This window comes from Pristiophorus japonicus, chromosome 5, assembly GCF_044704955.1.
Source record: "Pristiophorus japonicus isolate sPriJap1 chromosome 5, sPriJap1.hap1, whole genome shotgun sequence".
Classification (NCBI taxonomy): domain Eukaryota; kingdom Metazoa; phylum Chordata; class Chondrichthyes; family Pristiophoridae; genus Pristiophorus; species Pristiophorus japonicus.
The window spans coordinates 3094545-3113881 of NC_091981.1; the positions used below are offsets into that span (position 1 = coordinate 3094545).

Here is a 19337-nt window from a genome sequence, read left to right on the forward strand (position 1 = left end):
ATTCCTCTTCCTGATACCTGTCCAGTTCATCGACCCCCCGCCCCCCCCCCGCCCTATCTTTTCCATTGATTTGATATCTTTTGTATAACTGTGTGTCCACAGCGATACACACTATTCCAAAATACCCCAATTAAGGTCTACACTAGCTCGATATTTCATTACATTGAACTGCATCTGCCACCTCCCTGCCCATCCTACGAGCCTATCTATCTCCTCCTGTAGTATTTCACGGTCCTTGTCATCATTTGCCATACCGCCCCCTCCCATTGGGTTTCATAAGCACATTTCAAAAACTTTCCCTTCATTCCTAACTCCAGACCATTTATGTATTCAATCTACAATTTGCTCGTTCTGATCATTCTAATTGTGCACTAAATTACCATCTGGCTATGTTATTTATGTTGCTTAATTTGAATTATGATGATTATGAATCCATTAATTGTAATGCTTTATTAAATGGGAACATGCACCCATTTTCTGGATTTTCATTCCCCCTGGGCTGGACTCCATCAAAGGAGTGCAAATTTGTGAGATTACCCAAAGACCTTCCTATAACTACCACTTGCATTTTATCAGCCCTATCACTTCTGCCCACGAGTAACTACATGCTCCATGTGTGCTGTGGGGCTTGCTTGTGATTTCCTTTGCCCGTGTCGCTCTCCTTGTCTACATCTTAAGTAATCAGCACTGTATACTGTATAAGAACATAAGAACATAAGAATTAGGAACAGGAGTAGGCCATCTAGCCCCTCGAGCCTGCTCCGCCATTCAACAAGATCATGGCTGATCTGGCCGTGGACTCAGCTCCACTTACCCGCCCGCTCCCCTTAATTCCCTTATTGGTTAAAAATCTATCTATCTGTGATTTGAATACATTCAATGAGCTAGCCTCAACTGCTTCCTTGGGCAGAGAATTCCACAGATTCACAACCCTCTGGGAGAAGAAATTCCTTCTCAACTCGGCTTTAAATTGGCTCCCCCGTATTTTGAGGCTGTGCCCCCTAGTTCTAGTCTCCCCGACCAGTGGAAACAACCTCTCTGCCTCTATCTTGTCTATCCCTTTCATTATTTTAAATGTTTCTATAAGATCACCCCTCATCCTTCTGAACTCCAACGAGTAAAGTCCCAGTCTACTCAATCTATCATCATAAGGTAACCCCCTCATCTCCGGAATCAGCCAAGTGAATCGTCTCTGTACCCCCTCCAAAGCCAGTATATCCTTCCTTAAGTAAGGTGACCAAAACTGCAAGCAGTACTCCAGGTGCGGCCTCACCAATACCCTATACAGTTGCAGCAGGACCTCCCTGCTTTTGTACTCCATCCCTCTCGCAATGAAGGCCAACATTCCATTCGCCTTCCTGATTATCTGCTGCACCTGCAAACTAACTTTTTGGGATTCATGCACAAGGACCCCCAGGTCCCTCTGCACCGCAGCATGTTGTAATCTCTCCACATTCAAGTAATATTCCTTTTACTGTTTTTTTCCAAGGTGGATGACCTCACATTTTCCGACATTGTATTCCATCTGCCAAACCTTAGCCCATTCGCTTAACCTATCTAAATCTCTTTGCAGCCTCTCTGTGTCCTCTACACAACCTGCTTTGCCACTAAGCTTTGTGTCATCTGCAAATTTTGTTACACTACACTCTGTCCCCTCTTCCAGGTCATCTATGTATATTGTAAACAGTTGTGGTCCCAACACCGATCCCTGTGGCACACCACTAACCGATTTCCAACCCGAAAAGGACCCATTTATCCCGATTCTCTGCTTTCTGTTAGCCAGCCAATTCTCGATCCATGCCAATACATTTCCTCTGACTCTGCGTACCTTTTATCTTCTGCAGTAACCTTTTGTGTGGCACCTTATCGAATGCCTTTTGGAAATCTAAATACACCATATCCATCAGTACACCTTTATCCACCATGCTCGTTATATCCTCAAAGAATTCCAGTAAATTAGTTAAACATGATTTCCCCTTCATGAATCCATGGTGCGTCTGCTTGATTGCACTATTCCTATCTAGATGTCCCGCTATTTCTTCCTTAATGATAGCTTCAAGCATTTTCCCCACTACAGATGTTAAACTAACTGGCCTATAATTACCTGCCTTTTGTCTGCCCCCTTTTTTAAACAGAGACGTTACATTAGCTGCTTTCCAATCCGCTGGTACCTCCCCAGAGTCCAGAGAATTTTGGTAGATTATAACGAATGCATCTGCTGTAACTTCTGCCATCTCTTTTAATACCCTGGGATGCATTTCATCAGGACCAGGGGACTTGTCTACCTTGAGTCCCATTACCCTGTCCAGCACTACCCCCCTAGTGATAGTGATTATCTCAAGGTCCTTCCTTCCCACATTCCCGTGACCAGCAATTTTTGGCATGGTTTTTGTGTCTTCCACTGTGAAGACCGAAGCAAAATAATTGTTTAAGGTCTCAGCCATTTCCACATTTCCCATTATTAAATCCCCCTTCTCATCTTCTAAGGGACCAACATTTACTTTAGTCACTCTTTTCCATTTTATATATTGCTAAAAGCTTTTACTATCTGTTTTTATGTTTTGTGCAAGTTTACTTTCGTAATCTATCTTTCCTTTCTTTATTGCTTTCTTAGTCATTCTGTCGTTTAAAATTTTCCCAATCTTCTAGTTTCCCACTAACCTTGGCCACCTTATACGCATTGGTTTTTAATTTGATACTTTCCTTTATTTCCTTGGTTATCCACGGCTGATTATCCCTTCTCTTACCGCCCTTTTTCACTGGAATATATTTTTGTTGAGCACTATGAAAGAGCTCCTTAAAAGTCCTCCACTGTACCCATTGCACTGATTCATACTCCACCAGCTTCATAAGAACATATGAATTAGGAACAAGAGTAGGCCATACGGCCTGCTCCATCTTTCATTAAGATGGCATAACCACTTTCTCAACCTGTCACCTTCAACGATTTGTGCACATATACCCCCAGGTCTCTCTCTTCATGCACCCCCTTTAGAATTGTACCCTTTAGTTTATATTGCCTCTCTGTTTCTGTATGTTTACGTTACTCTCTCTTCTGTCGCTCTGTGTATATCCTTGTGCTTGTCTGCTCTGTATACATCAGTGTTTCCTGTGCCTCCATGTGAATCACATTGAGGAGGCTGTCAGTCACTACACTGATGTAAACCATGTCCCATTTACTGTCACTGATCAACTGAGGACAGGCTCACAATGATTACATAGAAACATAGAAAATAGATGCAAGAGTAGGCCATTCGGCCCTTCGAGCCTGCATCGCCATTCAATGAGTTCATGGCTGAACAATGCAACTTCAGTACCCCATTACACTGAATAGTATAGTTAGAAAAGGAATCACAGAACGGTTACAGCACAGGAGGCCATTCGGCCCGTCGAGCCCGTGCCGGCTCTCTGCAAAGCACCTCAGCCAGTCCCACTCCCCCGCCCTTTCCCCGTAGCCCGGCAATTTTCTTTCCTTCACTTACTTATCCAATACAATTCTGCTGATGCTGATGGCCCACAGCGCCTCACGGATACCCTGTTTTGAGCTGCTCAATCCGTTCTGAATCTATCCCATTTAGCACGGTGGTAGTGCCTCAGAACACGATGGAGAGTGTCCTCAGTGTGATGACAGGGATTCATCTCCACAAGGACTGTGCGGTGGTCGCTCCGACCAATATTGTCATGGACAGATGCATCTGTGACGGGTAGCTTGGTGAGGACTATCACATCACTCTGCTCTCGTGCAGAACCGTAGGAGTGCTGAGATTCCATGGAAGAGGCACCTGCTGTATGTAACTGTAAGTTGTTATTGAGGAACCGATAAGTGATACTGTTTTAGCTGTAAATGTTTTTGATAGACATGAGAAATAATCCTGGAAAGATATATTATGCAATTTGGTAAGAAGAATGCATAAGAACATAAGAAATAGGAACAGGAGTAGGCCATACAGCCCCTCGAGCCTGCTCCGCCATTTAATAAGATCATGGCTGATCCGATCATGACTTGCATTTCTATAGCGCCTTTCATGACCAACAGAGGTTCCAAAGCGGTTTACAGCCAGTGAAGTGTTTCTTGAAGTGTAGTCACTGTTGTAATGTAGGACATATAGGGAAATTTCCCTTGTTTAATACTGAGGGGAGACTCCTGCTGACTGAGACCGGATGATGTGGGAGATTTTCTCACGTAACTATAGATTGATGAACAGAGGCTCCAGTTTATTGCCATTGAGTGCTGTCAGGACACCTCGCATTCACTGATACTTATTGATGAATTGGGACGTTTGCCATTCACTAACGCTAAGTGATCGAGGGGAGGCTCCCACTTAATAGGATAGAGCAGTGTCGAAGAGACAGCCATTTACTGACAGTCGGTCTTGTAGTCGAGGCTCCCATTCATTTACACTGAGTAATGTAGGGGAGGCTCCCGTTTACTGACACTCGGTGCTATAAGGGAGTTTCTCATTTTCTGATGCCACAGAAGTTCCCATCCAGTGAGGCTGTGTTATAGGCAGAACATTCAGATTAATTTTAATACTCACCAGTATTGTTTTACCTGCTATTTTTTCTGAAGGTACGAACGGCAATTTCCGCCCCCTCCACCATAGTTCTTTCAGGCTGACATACATAGAAACATAGAATCATAGAAAATAGGTGCAGGAGTAGGCCATTCGGCCCTTCTAGCCTGCACCGCCATTCAATGAGTTCATGGCTGAACATTCAACTTCAGTACCCCATTCCTGCTTTCTCGCCATACCCCTTGATCCCCCTAGCAGTAAGGACCTCATCTAACTCCTTTTTGAATATATTTAGTGAATTGGCCTCAACAACTTTCTGTGGTAGAGAATTCCACAGGTTCACCACTCTCTGGGTGAAGAAGTTCCTCCGCATCTCGGTCCTAAATGGCTTACCCCTTACCCTTAGACTGTGACCCCTGGTTCTGGACTTCCCCAACATTGGGAACATTCTTCCTGCATCTAACCTGTCTAACCCCGTCAGAATTTTATATGTTTCTATGAGGTCCCCTCTCATTCTTCTGAACTCCAGTGAATACAAGCCCAGTTGATCCAGTCTTTCTTGATAGGTCAGTCCCGCCATCCCGGGAATCAGTCTGGTGAACCTTCGCTGCACTCCCTCAATAGCAAGAATGTCCTTCCTCAGGTTAGGAGACCAAAACTGTACACAATATTCCAGGTGTGGCCTCACCAATGCCCTGTACAACTGTAGCAACACCTCCCTGCCCCTGTACTCAAATCCCCTTGCTATGAAGGCCAACATGCCATTTGCTTTCTTAACCGCCTGCTGCACCTGCATGCCAACCTTCAATGACTGATGTACCATGACACCCAGGTCTCTTTGCACCTCCCCTTTTCCTAATCTGTCACCATTCAGATAATAGTCTGTCTCTCTGTTTTTACCACCAAAGTGGATAACCTCACATTTATCCACATTATACTTCATCTGCCATGCATTTGCCCACTCACCTAACCTATCCAAGTCGCTCTGCAGCCTCACAGCATCCTCCTCGCAGCTCACACTGCCACCCAACTTAGTGTCATCCGCAAATTTGGAGATACTACATTTAATCCCCTCATCTAAATCATTAATGTACAGTGTAAACAGCTGGGGCCCCAGCACAGAACCTTGCGGTACCCCACTAGTCACTGCCTGCCATTCTGAAAAGTACCCATTTACTCCTACTCTTTGCTTCCTGTCTGACAACCAGTTCTCAATCCATGTCAGTACACTACCCCCAATCCCATGTGCTCTAACTTTGCACATCAATCTCTTGTGTGGGACCTTGTCGAACGCCTTCTGAAAGTCCAAATATACCACATCAACTGGTTCTCCCTTATCCACTCTACTGGAAACATCCTCAAAAAATTCCAGAAGATTTGTCAAGCATGATTTCCCTTTCACAAATCCATGCTGACTTGGACCTATCATGTCACCTCTTTCGAAATGCACTGCTATGACATCCTTAATAATTGATTCCATCATTTTACCCACTACCGATGTCAGGCTGACCGGTCTATAATTCCCTGTTTTCTCTCTCCCTCCTTTTTTAAAAAGTGGGGTTACATTGGCTACCCTCCACTCCATAGGAACTGATCCAGAGTCAATGGAATGTTGGAAAATGACTGTCAACGCATCCACTATTTCCAAGGCCACCTCCTTAAGTACTCTGGGATGCAGTCCATCAGGCCCTGGGGATTTATCGGCCTTCAATCCCATCAATTTCCCCAACACAATTTCCCGGCTAATAAGGATTTCCCTCAGTTCCTCCTCCTTACTAGACCCCCCGACCCCTTTTATAACCGGAAGGTTGTTCGTGTCCTCCTTCGTGAATACCGAACCAAAGTACTTGTTCAATTGGTCCGCCATTTCTTTGTTCCCCGTTATGACTTCCCCTGATTCTGACTGCAGGGGACCTACATTTGTCTTTACTAACCTTTTTCTCTTTACATATCTATAGAAACTTTTGCAATCCGTCTTAATGTTCCCTGCAAGCTTCTTCTCATACTCCATTTTCCCTGCCCTAATCAAACCCTTTGTCCTCCTCTGCTGAGTTCTAAATTTCTCCCAGTCCCCAGGTTCGCTGCTATTTCTGGCCAATTTGTATGCCACTTCCTTGGCTTTAATACTATCCCTGATTTCCCTTGATAGCCACGGTTGAGCCACCTTCCCTTTTTTATTTCTATGCCAGACAGGAATGTACAATTGTTGTAGTTCATCCATGCGGTCTCTAAATGTCTGCCATTGCCCATCCACAGTCAACCCCTTAAGTATCATTCGCCTGCAGTGGGTGTTAGAAAGACATAAGACTCTCAGGCTATTGCTGCTGCCAGATTGTAATAAGAACATAAGAATTAGGAGCAGGAGTCGGCAATACAGCCCCTCGAGCCTGCTCCGCCATTCAGTAAGATCACGGCTGATCTTTGACCTCAACTCCACTTTCCCGCCCGATCCCCATATCCCTCGATTCCCCGAGAGTCCAAAAATCTATCGATCTCAGCCTTGAATATATTCAACGACTCAGCATCCACAGCCCTCTGGGGCAGAGAATTCCAAAGATTCACCACCCTCTGAGTGAAGAAATTCCTCCTCATCTCAGTCCTAAATGGCCGACCCCTTATCCTGAGACTGTGACCCCTGGTTCTAGACTCTCCAGCCCCGGGGGAAACATCCTCTCAGCACCTACCCTGTCAATCCCCCTCAGAATCTTGTATGTATCTGAGAAAGTTGATAATTGCTTGATTCGTATCCCCCACACTTACCTGGAGAAATTTGTGTATGGTTGTCCCTTGTATCAAGAGTAACAGGATCATAGGTGTCTCGGGCCCTCAAGTATACCTGTTGGCAACTGCTGTGGGAACCAGGCGGTGTAGTGACACATTGGGCCAGATCTTGCTGTCAAAACAGTGGTGAGGCTAATGGCGCTTGTCTCAGGATACGGGGTAGGAAATTTAGGACCGAGATGAGGAGAAATGTTTTCACTCAGAGGGTGGTGACCTATTTTCTATGTCTATGTCTATTCATGTGTAAATTGTACACCAACTGCAGGCGACGAGGAGTAGATGCATGGTTAAATGCCAACATCGCAAATTTGCTGTTTGGGTTGCGACGCTCCACCATTAGCTTCACGAGAACAGCCTTGCGTTGTCTGCCTCACCATCGACAGCATCGAATGTCGTGAAGTGGCTGTACTTGTGTGGTAGACGCAGACTGAAGAGGTCGCAGATACTTGGGGCTAGTAATTACAAGTGTGGAGTCTCAATCCTTCAGGTTGTGAATTGTTTTCAGATTTAAAAACTTTTAAATGATTTTTTTTTCTTACTTCCCCCTTTTTTCTCTCTCTCTCTTTTAATCCAATCTTTCTTTCCCTCTCTTTATTTCTCTTTCTGCACCTGATTTTAATTCATCATCCTTCTCAGTCCCTCCGCTGTTTATTTCCCAATCCTTCAGTCTGACTGATTGAGTAGACACCCTGTTGCTTGGCCTGCTCACTCAGATGCCCTGTCTCTCCCCTTGATGTGCCCTTATCAGCTTACACTTTCAACAACTTAATGGGCAAAATCTTTTTGAGCTGAAGAGTGCAGGGGTCAGTCCAACAACGACAGATGCTGTTAAATGCCCTGCTGCAGAAACATCTGGCCCGTTGTCTTTCTGGAATCAGATATGTGTTGCAGCAGATGGATGTATTTGTATAGCTCCCTCTAACCACTGTAGGATTGCTCGTTATATTTCAGCACTACTTTACTGCTAGTGTCAGCCGTGGTTCAGTTTGTAGCACACTCGCCTCCGAGTCAGAAAGATTGTGGATTCAAGTCCCACTCCAGAGATTTGAGCACAATAATCTCGGCTGGCACTCCAGTACAGTGCAGAGGGAGCGCCGCACTGTCGGAGGGGCAGTACTGAGGGAGCGCCGCACTGTCGGAGGGGCAGTACTGAGGGAGTGCTGCACTGTCGGAGGGGCAGTACTGAGGGAGCGCCGCACTGTCGGAGGGGCAGTACTGAGGGAGTGCTGCACTGTCGGAGGGGCAGTACTGAGGGAGTGCAGCACTGTCGGAGGGGCAGTACTAAGGGAGCGCCGCACTGTCGGAGGGGCAGTACTGAGGGAGCGCCGCACTGTCGGAGGGGCAGTACTGAGGGAGTGCCGCACTGTCGGAGGGACAGTACTGAGGGAGTGCCGCACTGTCGGAGGTGCCGTCTTTCGGATGAGACGTTAAACCGAGGCCTCATCTCCTCTCTCAGGTGGACGTAAACGATTCCACAGTGCTACTTCAAAGAAGAGCAGGGGAATTATCCCAAGCATCGAAGCACTGACCACATTCGACCAGCTCTGCTGGGCGTCCACATCGTCGGCATGCCCGACACGAGACTCCCAAAGTAAGCGCTCTACTCGGAGCTTCAACACGGTAAGCGAGCCCCAGGTGGGCAGAGGAAACGTTACAAGGTCACCCTCAAAGCCTCTCTGATAAAGTGCAAAATCCCCACCGACACCTAGGAGTCCCTGGCCAAAGACCGCCCTAAGTGGAGGAAGTGCATCCGGGAGGGCGCTGAGCACCTCGAGTCCCATCGCTGAAGTATAATGTGGATAAATGTGAGGTTATCCACTTTGGTGGTAAAAACAGAGAGACAGACTATTATCTGAATGGTGACAGATTAGGAAAAGGGAAGGTGCAACGAGACCTGGGTGTCATGGTACATCAGTCATTGAAGGTTGGCATGCAGGTACAGCAGGCGGTTAAGAAAGCAAATGGCATGTTGGCCTTCATAGCGAGGGGATTTGAATACAGGGGCAGGGAGGTGTTGCTACAGTTGTACAGGGCCTTGGTGAGGCCACACCTGGAGTATTGTGTACAGTTTTGGTCTCCTAACTTGAGGAAGGACATTCTTGCTATTGAGGGAGTGCAGCGAAGGTTCACCAGACTGATTCCCGGGATGGCGGGACTGACCTATCAAGAAAGATTGGATCAATTGGGCTTGTATTCACTGGAGTTCAGAAGAATGAGAGGGGACCTCATAGAAACGTTTAAAATTCTGACGGGTTTAGACAGGTTAGATGCAGAAAGAATGTTCCCAATGTTGGGGAAGTCCAGAACCAGGGGTCACAGTCTGAGGATAAGGGGTAAGCCATTTAGGACCGAGATGAGGAGAAACTTCTTCACCCAGAGAGTGGTGAACCTGTGGAATTCTCTACCACAGAAAGTAGTTGAGGCCAATTCACTAAATATATTCAAAAGGGAGTTAGATGAAGTCCTTACTACTCGGGGGATCAAGGGTTATGGCGAGAAAGCAGGAAGGGGGTACTGAAGTTTCATGTTCAGCCATGAACTCATTGAATGGCGGTGCAGGCTAGAAGGGCTGAATGGCCTGCTCCTGCACCTATTTTCTATGTTTCTATGTTTCTAACATGCAGAAAGCAAGTGCAGGCAGCGGAAGGAGCGTGCGACAAACCAGTCCCACCCTCCCCTTCCCTTCAACCACTGTCTGTCCCACCTGTGACAGAGACTGTAATTCCCGTAGTGGACTGTTCAGTCACCTGGGAACTCACTTTTAGAGTGGAAGCAAGTCTTCCTCGATTCCGAGAGGCTGCCCATGGGATGGGGGGATTGTTCCATGAGGAGAGATTGAGCAGACTAGGCCTATATTCTCTACGTTTTAGAAGAAAGAAAGGTGATCTCATTGAAACATACAAAATTCTTACAGGGTAGATGCTGAGAGGATGTTTGCCCCGGGCTGGAGAGTCTAGAACCAGGGGTCACAGTCTCAAGATAAGGTGTCAGCCATTTAGGACTGAGATGAGGAGGAATTTGTTCATTCAGAGGGTGGTGAATCTTTGGAATTCCCTACCCCAGAACCTTGTGGAGGCTCAGTCATCGAGTATATTCAAGACCGAGACCGATAGATTTTTGAATATTAAGGGAATCAAGGGATATGGGGACAGTGCAAGAAAGTGGAGTTGAGGTCGAAGATCAGCCACGATCTCATTGAGCAGGCTCGAGGGGCCGAATGGCCAACTCCTGCTCCTAATTCTGATGTTCTTATGTTCAATCTCCAGCCTGTGCCTCCTTTGAATGCATTTCCCCGTTAGGAATGGTGAGTTTATCTTGTACTCTGCCCAAGCCACGCGTGATTGTCACATCAATAACTGGGCCTTTACTCAGTACTTCCCCATAGTGCCCTTCTCGGGCACTTGGGTTCCAAGCCTTCCTTCAGAATCAAGTGCCAGAGTTTTTCCATTAGTATTCTGTCCTATTTTAGCATAATTCACTTTGATACGGAAGGTGAACAAATCATCCAGTGTTGACATGGCCTTCATCAATCGTTAAAGCCAACAGTTCAACCTCTGTGTACGGCACTTCCTCCCGCCCTGCCTCTTGCTGCTTTCTTGAAGTTTCTACTTTTGTCTGTCTCGTTCCCCAATGCACCAACTTGGTATTTATGTTGCCACATCCTTTAAGTACCAGAGTGACGTCTTCGACACGGCAGGGGCTGCTGGTAAACAGAGGCCCCGTGCGATGCCAACATCTTAAACAGACTCTGTGCAAGTGTTTTACGCCCCTTTGGGTCATGACAGTGCAGTGCTCCCTCAGTACTGCCCCTCTGACAGTGAAGCGCTCCCTCAGTACTGCCCCTCCGACAGTGCGGCACTCCCTCAGTACTGCCCCTCCGACAGTGAAGCGCTCCCTCAGTGCTGCCCCTCCGACAGTGCGGCACTCCCTCATTACTACCCCACCGATGGTGTAGCACTCCCTCAGTACTGCCCCTCCGACAGTGCGGCACTCCCTCAGTACTGCCCCTCCGACAGTGAAGCGCTCCCTCAGTGCTGCCCCTCCGACAGTGCAGCTCTCCCTCAGTACTGCCCCTCCGACAGTGCGGCACTCCCTCAGTATTGCCCTTCCGACAGTGAAGCGCTCCCTCAGTGCTGCCCCTCCGACAGTGCGGCACTCCCTCATTACTACCCCACCGACGGTGTAGCACTCCCTCAGTACTGCCCCTCCGACAGTGCTGCGCTCCCTCAGTGCTGCCCCTCCGACAGTGCAGCGTTCTGGCCAATATTTATCCCTCAATCAACATATCAAAAAACAGATTATCACATCGCTGTTTGTGGGAGCTTGCTGTGCGCAAATTGGCTGCCGCGTTTCCCACATTACAACAGTGACTACACTCCAAAAACGACTTCATTGCCTGTAAAGTGCTTTGGGATATCCAGTGGTCGTGAAAGGCGCTATAGAAATGCAAGTCTGTCCTTTCTTTTTAAATTTGTCACTGTTGCATCCATTTTATACCTGAAAAACTCCACGATGCAGACCAGATTCAACCCCCTAGCCTGACGGTGACATGGCAATGGATGAGGTTGTGAGTAGCCGTGTGAATAAGGTAGGATTGAGGTTTGGAAATATTGTGGTTGAGCAGGACATCAAGGTTATCATCATAGGCAGTCCCTCAGAATCGAGGAAGACTTGCTTCCACTCTTAACATGAGTTCTTAGGTGGCTGAAAAGCCCAATATGAGAACCACAGTCCCTGTCACAGGATGGGACAGACAGTGGTTGAGGGAAGGGGAGGGTGGGACTGGTTTGCCGCACGCTCCTTCCGCTGCCTGCGCTTGATTTCTGCGTGCTCTCGGCGATGAGACTCGAGGTGCTCAGCGCCCTCCCGGATGCTCTTCCTCCACTTAGGGCGGTCTTTGGCCAGGGACTCCCAGGTGTCGGTGGGGATGTTGCACTTTATAAGGGAGGCTTTGAGGATGTCCCTGTAATGTTTCCTCTGCCCACCTGGGGCTCGCTTGCCGTGAAGGAGTTCCGAGTAGAGCGCTTGCTTTGGGAGTCTCGTGTCTGGGGCATGCGGATACCAAGGTGGCGCGCTGTTGGCAGCTGGGAAATTGGCCGCTGTCGGCGATCTGAGGTGTAACGTTTTTGGTGGGAGCTGAAGGGGACAGCTTCAGACTCACCAACAATACCCTCACAGCATGAGTGTGTAATTCAGCAAAAGGGCTGAACCTTGCTGCTGAAGGCCAGGACATCGGAGCCAGGCAGAGGGCAGCCCCCCGCGCGTCATTACAACAGCTGAGCCTCACAATTGGTGGCAATGCCGGGAGACTGAAAGGCTGGGGGATCGCAGAGTCAGACATAGCAGCTGACCTACCTCGTTCCCTGACTCTGCAATATCTCAGCACCTCACTCCGATGTGACGCTCGCTCAGCTGCACTGCCCCTCAACTCCGAGGGGCTCGGGCCTTTAATGTACCACTCAAATCCCCACTGGTAGAATCTTGCACCATCAATTTCACACCTCTGCTGGCATGGCTGTGTGCTTTGACTCGGAGGGATTAAGCGTCTATCGCTGTGTTAACAGTTTTCACACCAAAGGGATTAGGCAGTTTGTTGACAGCAGCAATACCAACAACAGCGACTTATATTTATATAGCGCCTTTAATTTAGTGAAACGTCCAAGGTGCTTCACTGGAGCATTATAAAACAAAATTTGACTCCGAGCCACATAAGGAGATATTAGGGCAGGTAACCAAAAGCTTGGTCAGAGGTAGGTTTCAAGGAGCGTCTTAAAGGAGCAATCTCTCCATTCCTTGCCCCTCCCTATCTCTGTAACCTCCTGCAGTCCCCCCCCCCCGCCCCAAAGATATCTGCGCACCTCCAATTCTAGCTTCTTGAACATCCCTGATTTCAAGGTTGTAAAAGGCGCTATATAAATGCAAATCTGTCTGTCTTTTCTTTGTGCTTTCCTTGCCTTTCAGTGAATTGACACTCGCTGCTCCCTCTGTCTCCCAGGGGGCCCATTCCATAGATTGAGCACTCACTCACTGAAATAATATTTCTGCACATTAGTTTTGAAATGACCCCACTTCAAGAGGAGGACATGTCCTCTGGTTCTTCTACTCTGGACATGGTGAAACATCTTGTCCTATTTTCATTAGCCAGTCCCTTTAGAATCTCTAATAGTAGAAACCACGCGTGAGAACCCGGGGGGCGCTAACGGGGCGCAAATGATTCCTCACCTGGGAGGGGGCCGCTACCGCCTCCCGCAAAATTGGGCAGGAGTTAATGCAGGTGCAAAACCCTCAGCGCCCCGCTCCTGCCGGCCCCGGACCGCTGAACCTCCACCAATGATGATGATGTCATCGGTGTACGCAGCGACACATTTTCGCCCCGCAGCGGAAATTGAGGCTGCGCGGGCGATGTCAGTGCCAGCCTCGCGGGTCGCGAACCGGGCCACACTCCCTAATCGCCCTCAAGAAGGTGGTGGCGAGCCACCGCCTTGAACCGCTGCAGTCCGTGTGGTGACGGTGCTCCCACAGTGCTGTTAGGGAGGGAGTTCCAGGATTGTGACCCAGCGACGATGAAGGAACGGCCGATATATTTCCAAGTCGGGATGGTGTGTGACTGGGAGGGGAACGTGGAGGTGGTGGTGTTCCCATGCGCCTGCTGCCCTTGTCCTTCTAGGTGGTAGAGGTCGCGGGTTTGGGAGGTGCTGCCGAAGAAGCCTTGGCGAGTTGCTGCAGTGCATCTTGTAGATGGTACACACTGCAGCCAGGGGGCGCCGGTGGTGGAGGGAGAAATGTTGAAGGTGGTGGATGGGGAGCCCATCCAGCGGCTGCTTTGTCCTGGATGGTGTCGAGCTTCTTGATTGTTGTAGGAGCTGCAACTCATCCAGGCAAGTGGAGAGTGTTCATCACACTCCTGACTTGTGCCGTGTCGACGGTGGAAAGGCTTTGGGTAATTATATGTCAATCACTTTGCTCCTCGAGCTAGATTCACTCTCAACTTACAAAACTTCCTTACCGAACAGGCGGCGTTCTTTCTGCACTGTGTAATGTTTCTGGGCGGAAGCATCCATCAACGACTCAAGCGAAACAGTTGAAGACCTGCCTTCCCATGATGCCGGTAATGCTCCATCTTGTAACAGCTCAGGTAATCAAACTTTTTAAAGGTGCTCATTTGGTGACTGAGAAGAGAAAACGTTTGATTGTTAAAGGCTTCCAATCCCTAAATCTGAACCACTCATCTGTGTGAGAGCGCACTGGTGGCTAACAAATTCATGTGATCAATAAGCCACCAGTAGTTCGTTTATTACCTTTCATTTGAGACATTGAACATAAGAACATAAGAAATAGGAGCAGGAGTCGGCCCCTCGAGCCTGCTCCGCCATTCAGTAAGATCATGGCTGATCTGATCATGGACTCAGTTCCACTTCCCCGCCCGCTCCCCATAACCCTTGACTCCCTTATCATTCAAAAATCGGTCTATCTCCACCTTAAATATATTCAATGACCCGGCCATCACAGCTCTCGGGCAGAGAATTCCAAAGATTCACGACCCTCTGAGAGAAGAAATTCCTCCTCATTTCCGTTTTAAATGGGTGACCCCTTATTCTGAAACTATGCCCCCTAGTTCTAGATTCCCCCACGAGGGGAAACATCCTCTCTGCATCTACCCTGTTGAACTCCCTCAGAATCTTATACGTTTCAATAAGATCACCTCTCATTCTTCTAAACTCCAATGAGTACAGGCCCAACCTGCTCAATCTTTCGGCTTCCAACCTGAACCCAATTGCTTCACCTTGTAGTTGTACTAAATTGGAAGATATTCATTCAAATCTACAAATGATTGTACTGGAGTGTTATTGGTAAGGAAATTGAGACTAAACCACGAGGCGATGTTATGGAGCATGGAAGGCGAATTTCTGCCGAACTCTTGATGGTGTTTTTCCATGGTTTCTGCTGCTCTTCCGCCGTATAAGTTACAGCGGGCGATCGGGAGAATCACGCCGGAAATTTGTCTCCATTATTTGTTGTTCTAGTGTTCTTGAATCAGTCAAGTGTTACAAATGTACATGGAGTGGAAGGAGCAGTGTGACGGGGTACCACTCCAGGGAGCAGCACGTGCTGGAGCAGGAGAGTAACGGCAGTGAAAAGGGACATCACCAAGGTCCAGGTCGGTGATTGGAGCGTGGGCAGGTACAGCAGGAGCGGCGAGGTCGGGGCGAAGGAGCGGCGAGAGATTGTAGAGGGACGTGATCGGGGCCCAGGAGAGGCGAGGGCCCAGGGGCAGCACGGGCCCAGCCCACACTGCGATATGTGAGCGCACTAGGTCCGTGCAGCAGAGCAGGTCTCCAGTCGTCCTGGTTAACCCTTGCCACTGGACCAAGACCTCGCTCTGTCAAGCCCGTGTGGTGGCTGGTCACCCCATGTTAAAAAAATCCATACACAGGTATCTTCCACCCTTCAGGATGTAGTTCGGGATCTGTAATATTAGGTCCTTCATTGAAACACCTGTGAACTTTTTGATGTGGAAGCAAGTCATCCTCGGTTCGAGAGACTGCCTATTATGATGCTGGCCTTTTCTAATTAATTCATGTATTGTTTGTACAGTTTTAATCATAGAATCATAGAAATTTACGGCATAGAAGGGGGCCATTCGGCCCATCATGCCTGTGCCAGCTCTTTGAAAGAGCAATCCAATTACAGGTAACCCCACTCCCCTGCTCTTTCCCCATAGCCCCTGCAAATTTTTGCTTGAAGTATTTATCCAATTCTCTTTTGAAAGTTACTATTGAATCTTCTTCCATCGCCCTTTCAGGCAGCGTGTTCCAGATCACTACATTAAAACACTCGTACCTCCCCTCACCCCCAGTTTTTGCCAATGACCTTACATCTGTGTCCCCATCAACATATAGGCCAACTGGAGCCAGTGTTCAGGAAAGGAGAGAAAAGGGGATAAGCATCAGAATACTAACTTAACATCTTTCAATTCCTTGATGCTACCCAAACTTCTCCTGTTTGTTGGTGACGACAAAACAGTCACAATAAAACGTGATTTTCAAAACTGTACAAGATACACCAAAGGAATAAAAATCTGTGCAGCATCAAGTCTTCAGGTCAAACACGATATTAAAAGAACACAGCTTACACAATATTGATGGCCATGCAGCTGAAGTCAAATAACTATTTTTGAATGGCGTACTTGCTTACATATTTAGTTTATATACATTTACTGGAAGCTCTTTCATTCAATCGAAAGTCCAAGACAGCCAAACAAGATGTGGTTTTAAATGACAAGCAATGGAAGTCAACATACGTCACACTGCAACTCAGGTTAGCGATCAAAGAGCTTTTTGTATTACAGGTTCCTGTTGTCCAGTTTCTCGGCTACACACACACACACCTTTTTACCAGCAACAGAAAAAATCTGAATGTTTTCAAACATTACATGACTCTGCAATGTGGTTGACTCTTAACTGCCCAGGAGAGGCGAGGGCCCAGGGGCAGCACGGGCCCAGCCCACACTGCGATATGTGCGCGCACTGGGTCCGTGCAGCAGAGCTGGTCTCCAGTTGTCCTGGTTAACCCTTGCCACTGGACCCCAAGACCTCGCTCCGTCAAGCCCGTGTGGTGGCTGGTGTGCAACGGCCACCCCATGTTAAAAAAATCCACGCACAGGCATCTTCCACCCTTCAGGATGTAGTTCGAGATCTGGAATATTAGATCCTTCATTGAAACACCTGGGAACGCCTCCCTGTTTGGTGTGGAAGCAAGTCATCCTCAATACGAGGGACCACCTCAGAAAAAGCCCCTGTGAAAAGGCCTAGCAAGACACACAGTTGTATTTAAGAAGGCGGCTCACCACCACCTTCTCGAGGGCAATTAGAGATGGGTAATAAATGCCGGCCTTGCCAGCAACGTCCACATCCCGTGAATGAATTTAAAAAAAACTTCTCCCACTACATGGTCTTTGATGCATTGCAAGTGTTGCAGTGTAGAGTGTGTTATCCAAGTATAATGAGCAACTGTGCCCTAAAGCTTTCTTGTTTACAATTCAGAAGACTTCAAGGCAAAAAAAAATAATAAGTAGAAATAGTTTCAATGCGGTGGTTTCTCAAAGCACCATTGAACCCATATTTTCTAACTGCCGTGTCAAGTCTGAGCTGTTGCTGCTTTATTGAAAAAGTACCAAAAATAACATCAGGAAATGATACGTATTGGAAAATATTTGTGGAAGGTAGGATGCAATTGAGACAGGCACTTAATGAAAGAACAAAAATTAAAGCCGATTCCACTGATTTGTCTGAGCATTTTTTAAATTATTTGCGGTAACCAGTTTATTTCAGGGAATGCCAAAACTAATATTTGAAAACATTTTATGTAGTCAAGCCAAATATTCTTGTTCTCAGATTATATACTTAATGGCTTCATTACTGGTCCTTTAAGACGTTCCTTAAAACCTATCTCTTACACTAAGCTTTTGGTCGTCTGCCCCAATATCTCCTTATGCAGCTCGGTGTTGAATTTGTTTTATAACGCTCCTGTGAAGCACCTTGGGGACGTTTTACTACGTTACAGGCGCTATATCAATGGCGTTGATCTCCTGTGGAGTTGCAGACAGTGAGGGCAATATTCCAGTTAAGCAGCAGTAGAGGGCCGGGGTTATTATTGAATTGGACCAATAAGTGGGAAGGGAAAAGACGGCATGTGAGGGGGTGAAGGGGAGGGGGAGAGGAAGGAGGAGAGCAGGGCAGGAACAGGGAAATAATGGGGGGAGGGGGAGAGAAAACTGCTCAGTGTTGGGGAAGGGGGTTGCAGTTATTGAAAGGCTGTTCACGGAGGGGGTAATTGTCAAAAATCTGCTCGGCGGAAGGGGGGTGGGTGTTATTGGGACGATCCTCGTTGGGGGCAGGCAGTTCCAGTTGTCACAAGGCTGTTCAATGAGGGAGCTGCCAGTCTCACAAAGCTTTGATTTGAACGCGAGTCCTATGACAGCATCTATATGTATTTTTTATTTTTGTGTTCATCAGAGTAAAGGATGTTAATATAGGCGAATGGAATTCTTCCAGTTTCATGTACTCAACGTCTGTATTAAGCACTGTGCAGCACAACTAGATACAGAGCAAAAAAACTCCCTCGACTCGGCCCCAACAATGTGCGAAAGCCCTGTAATGTAGGCACCTGTGAGTATGCTCACATCTCTTACTGTCTACTTGAGGATAAAGTGATCCTCTGATGACTTTGGTTGCAAGCAGTTCTTACAATTGCATCTCTTGGCTTTACATCAAAATAGTTGTAGAGCTGTTGCATTGTGAGTGGCTTAGCCAGTCACGTGATGTTCACAAGACTCAATAAAACCCCAGCCAGTTGGGTTCAGCTCATCCACGATGAGGTATGCAGTTGTGAGCCTAGTAGATGAACTGGTAATGTGTAGTGTGATTGTTAAACCTTTGTTAGTAAACCAACAAGTTCTTAATAGCAATGTGTTGCTACGAGTTCTTAAGCAAAGAACCCATGAAGTGAATACATTACAAGTCCCAACCTCAGAATAGTACTCCGGACTGCATCAGTATGACTTTTATTTTCCAGTTCCCCCCACCAGCTATCCTGCGACTTCTCGGTCTTGAGGTTGCCAATTGTAGCTGTCTGAGGCACTGTTGTGTGCTGTGTTGGCCCATTAGACGTTGCATTGAGACTGCCTAAAGTCAATTCACACACAACCCTTACAGTCACCCACAGAGGAGATCTGTAGTACCTCATTCTGGGATGGATTGCAAGCCAGGTTACAGAGGGGAAAGATCAGTGTTTAACGTTGCCTGATTCCTAACGCATATCTTCTCATTTCAGAATTGTTTTTTTGTGTGTGTCTGTTTTGCTTAGGATTGATACAAGATTCTGAGGGGCATTGACAGGGTAGATGCAGAGAGAATGTTCCCCCCGGGCTGGAAAGTCTAGAACCAGGGGTCACAGTTTCAGGATAAGGGGTCAGCCATTTTAGGACTGAGATGCGGAGGAATTTCTTCACGCAGAGGGCTGTGGATGCTGAGTCGTTGAGTA

At 47.5% G+C, this 19337-nt stretch overlaps 1 protein-coding gene across 5 annotated transcripts in view; it reads left to right on the forward strand.

The window, feature by feature from the left end:
- ulk4 (unc-51 like kinase 4) overlaps positions 1-19337 on the forward strand; it is a 615462-nt gene that overhangs the window by 267587 nt on the left and 328538 nt on the right. For all 5 annotated transcript variants that reach the window (XM_070880300.1, XM_070880304.1, XM_070880303.1 and 2 more), the window contains exon 24: positions 14309-14430. In XM_070880300.1, coding sequence (XP_070736401.1) covers positions 14309-14430 — 122 coding nt within the window. The remainder of the gene's footprint in view (positions 1-14308; positions 14431-19337) is intronic.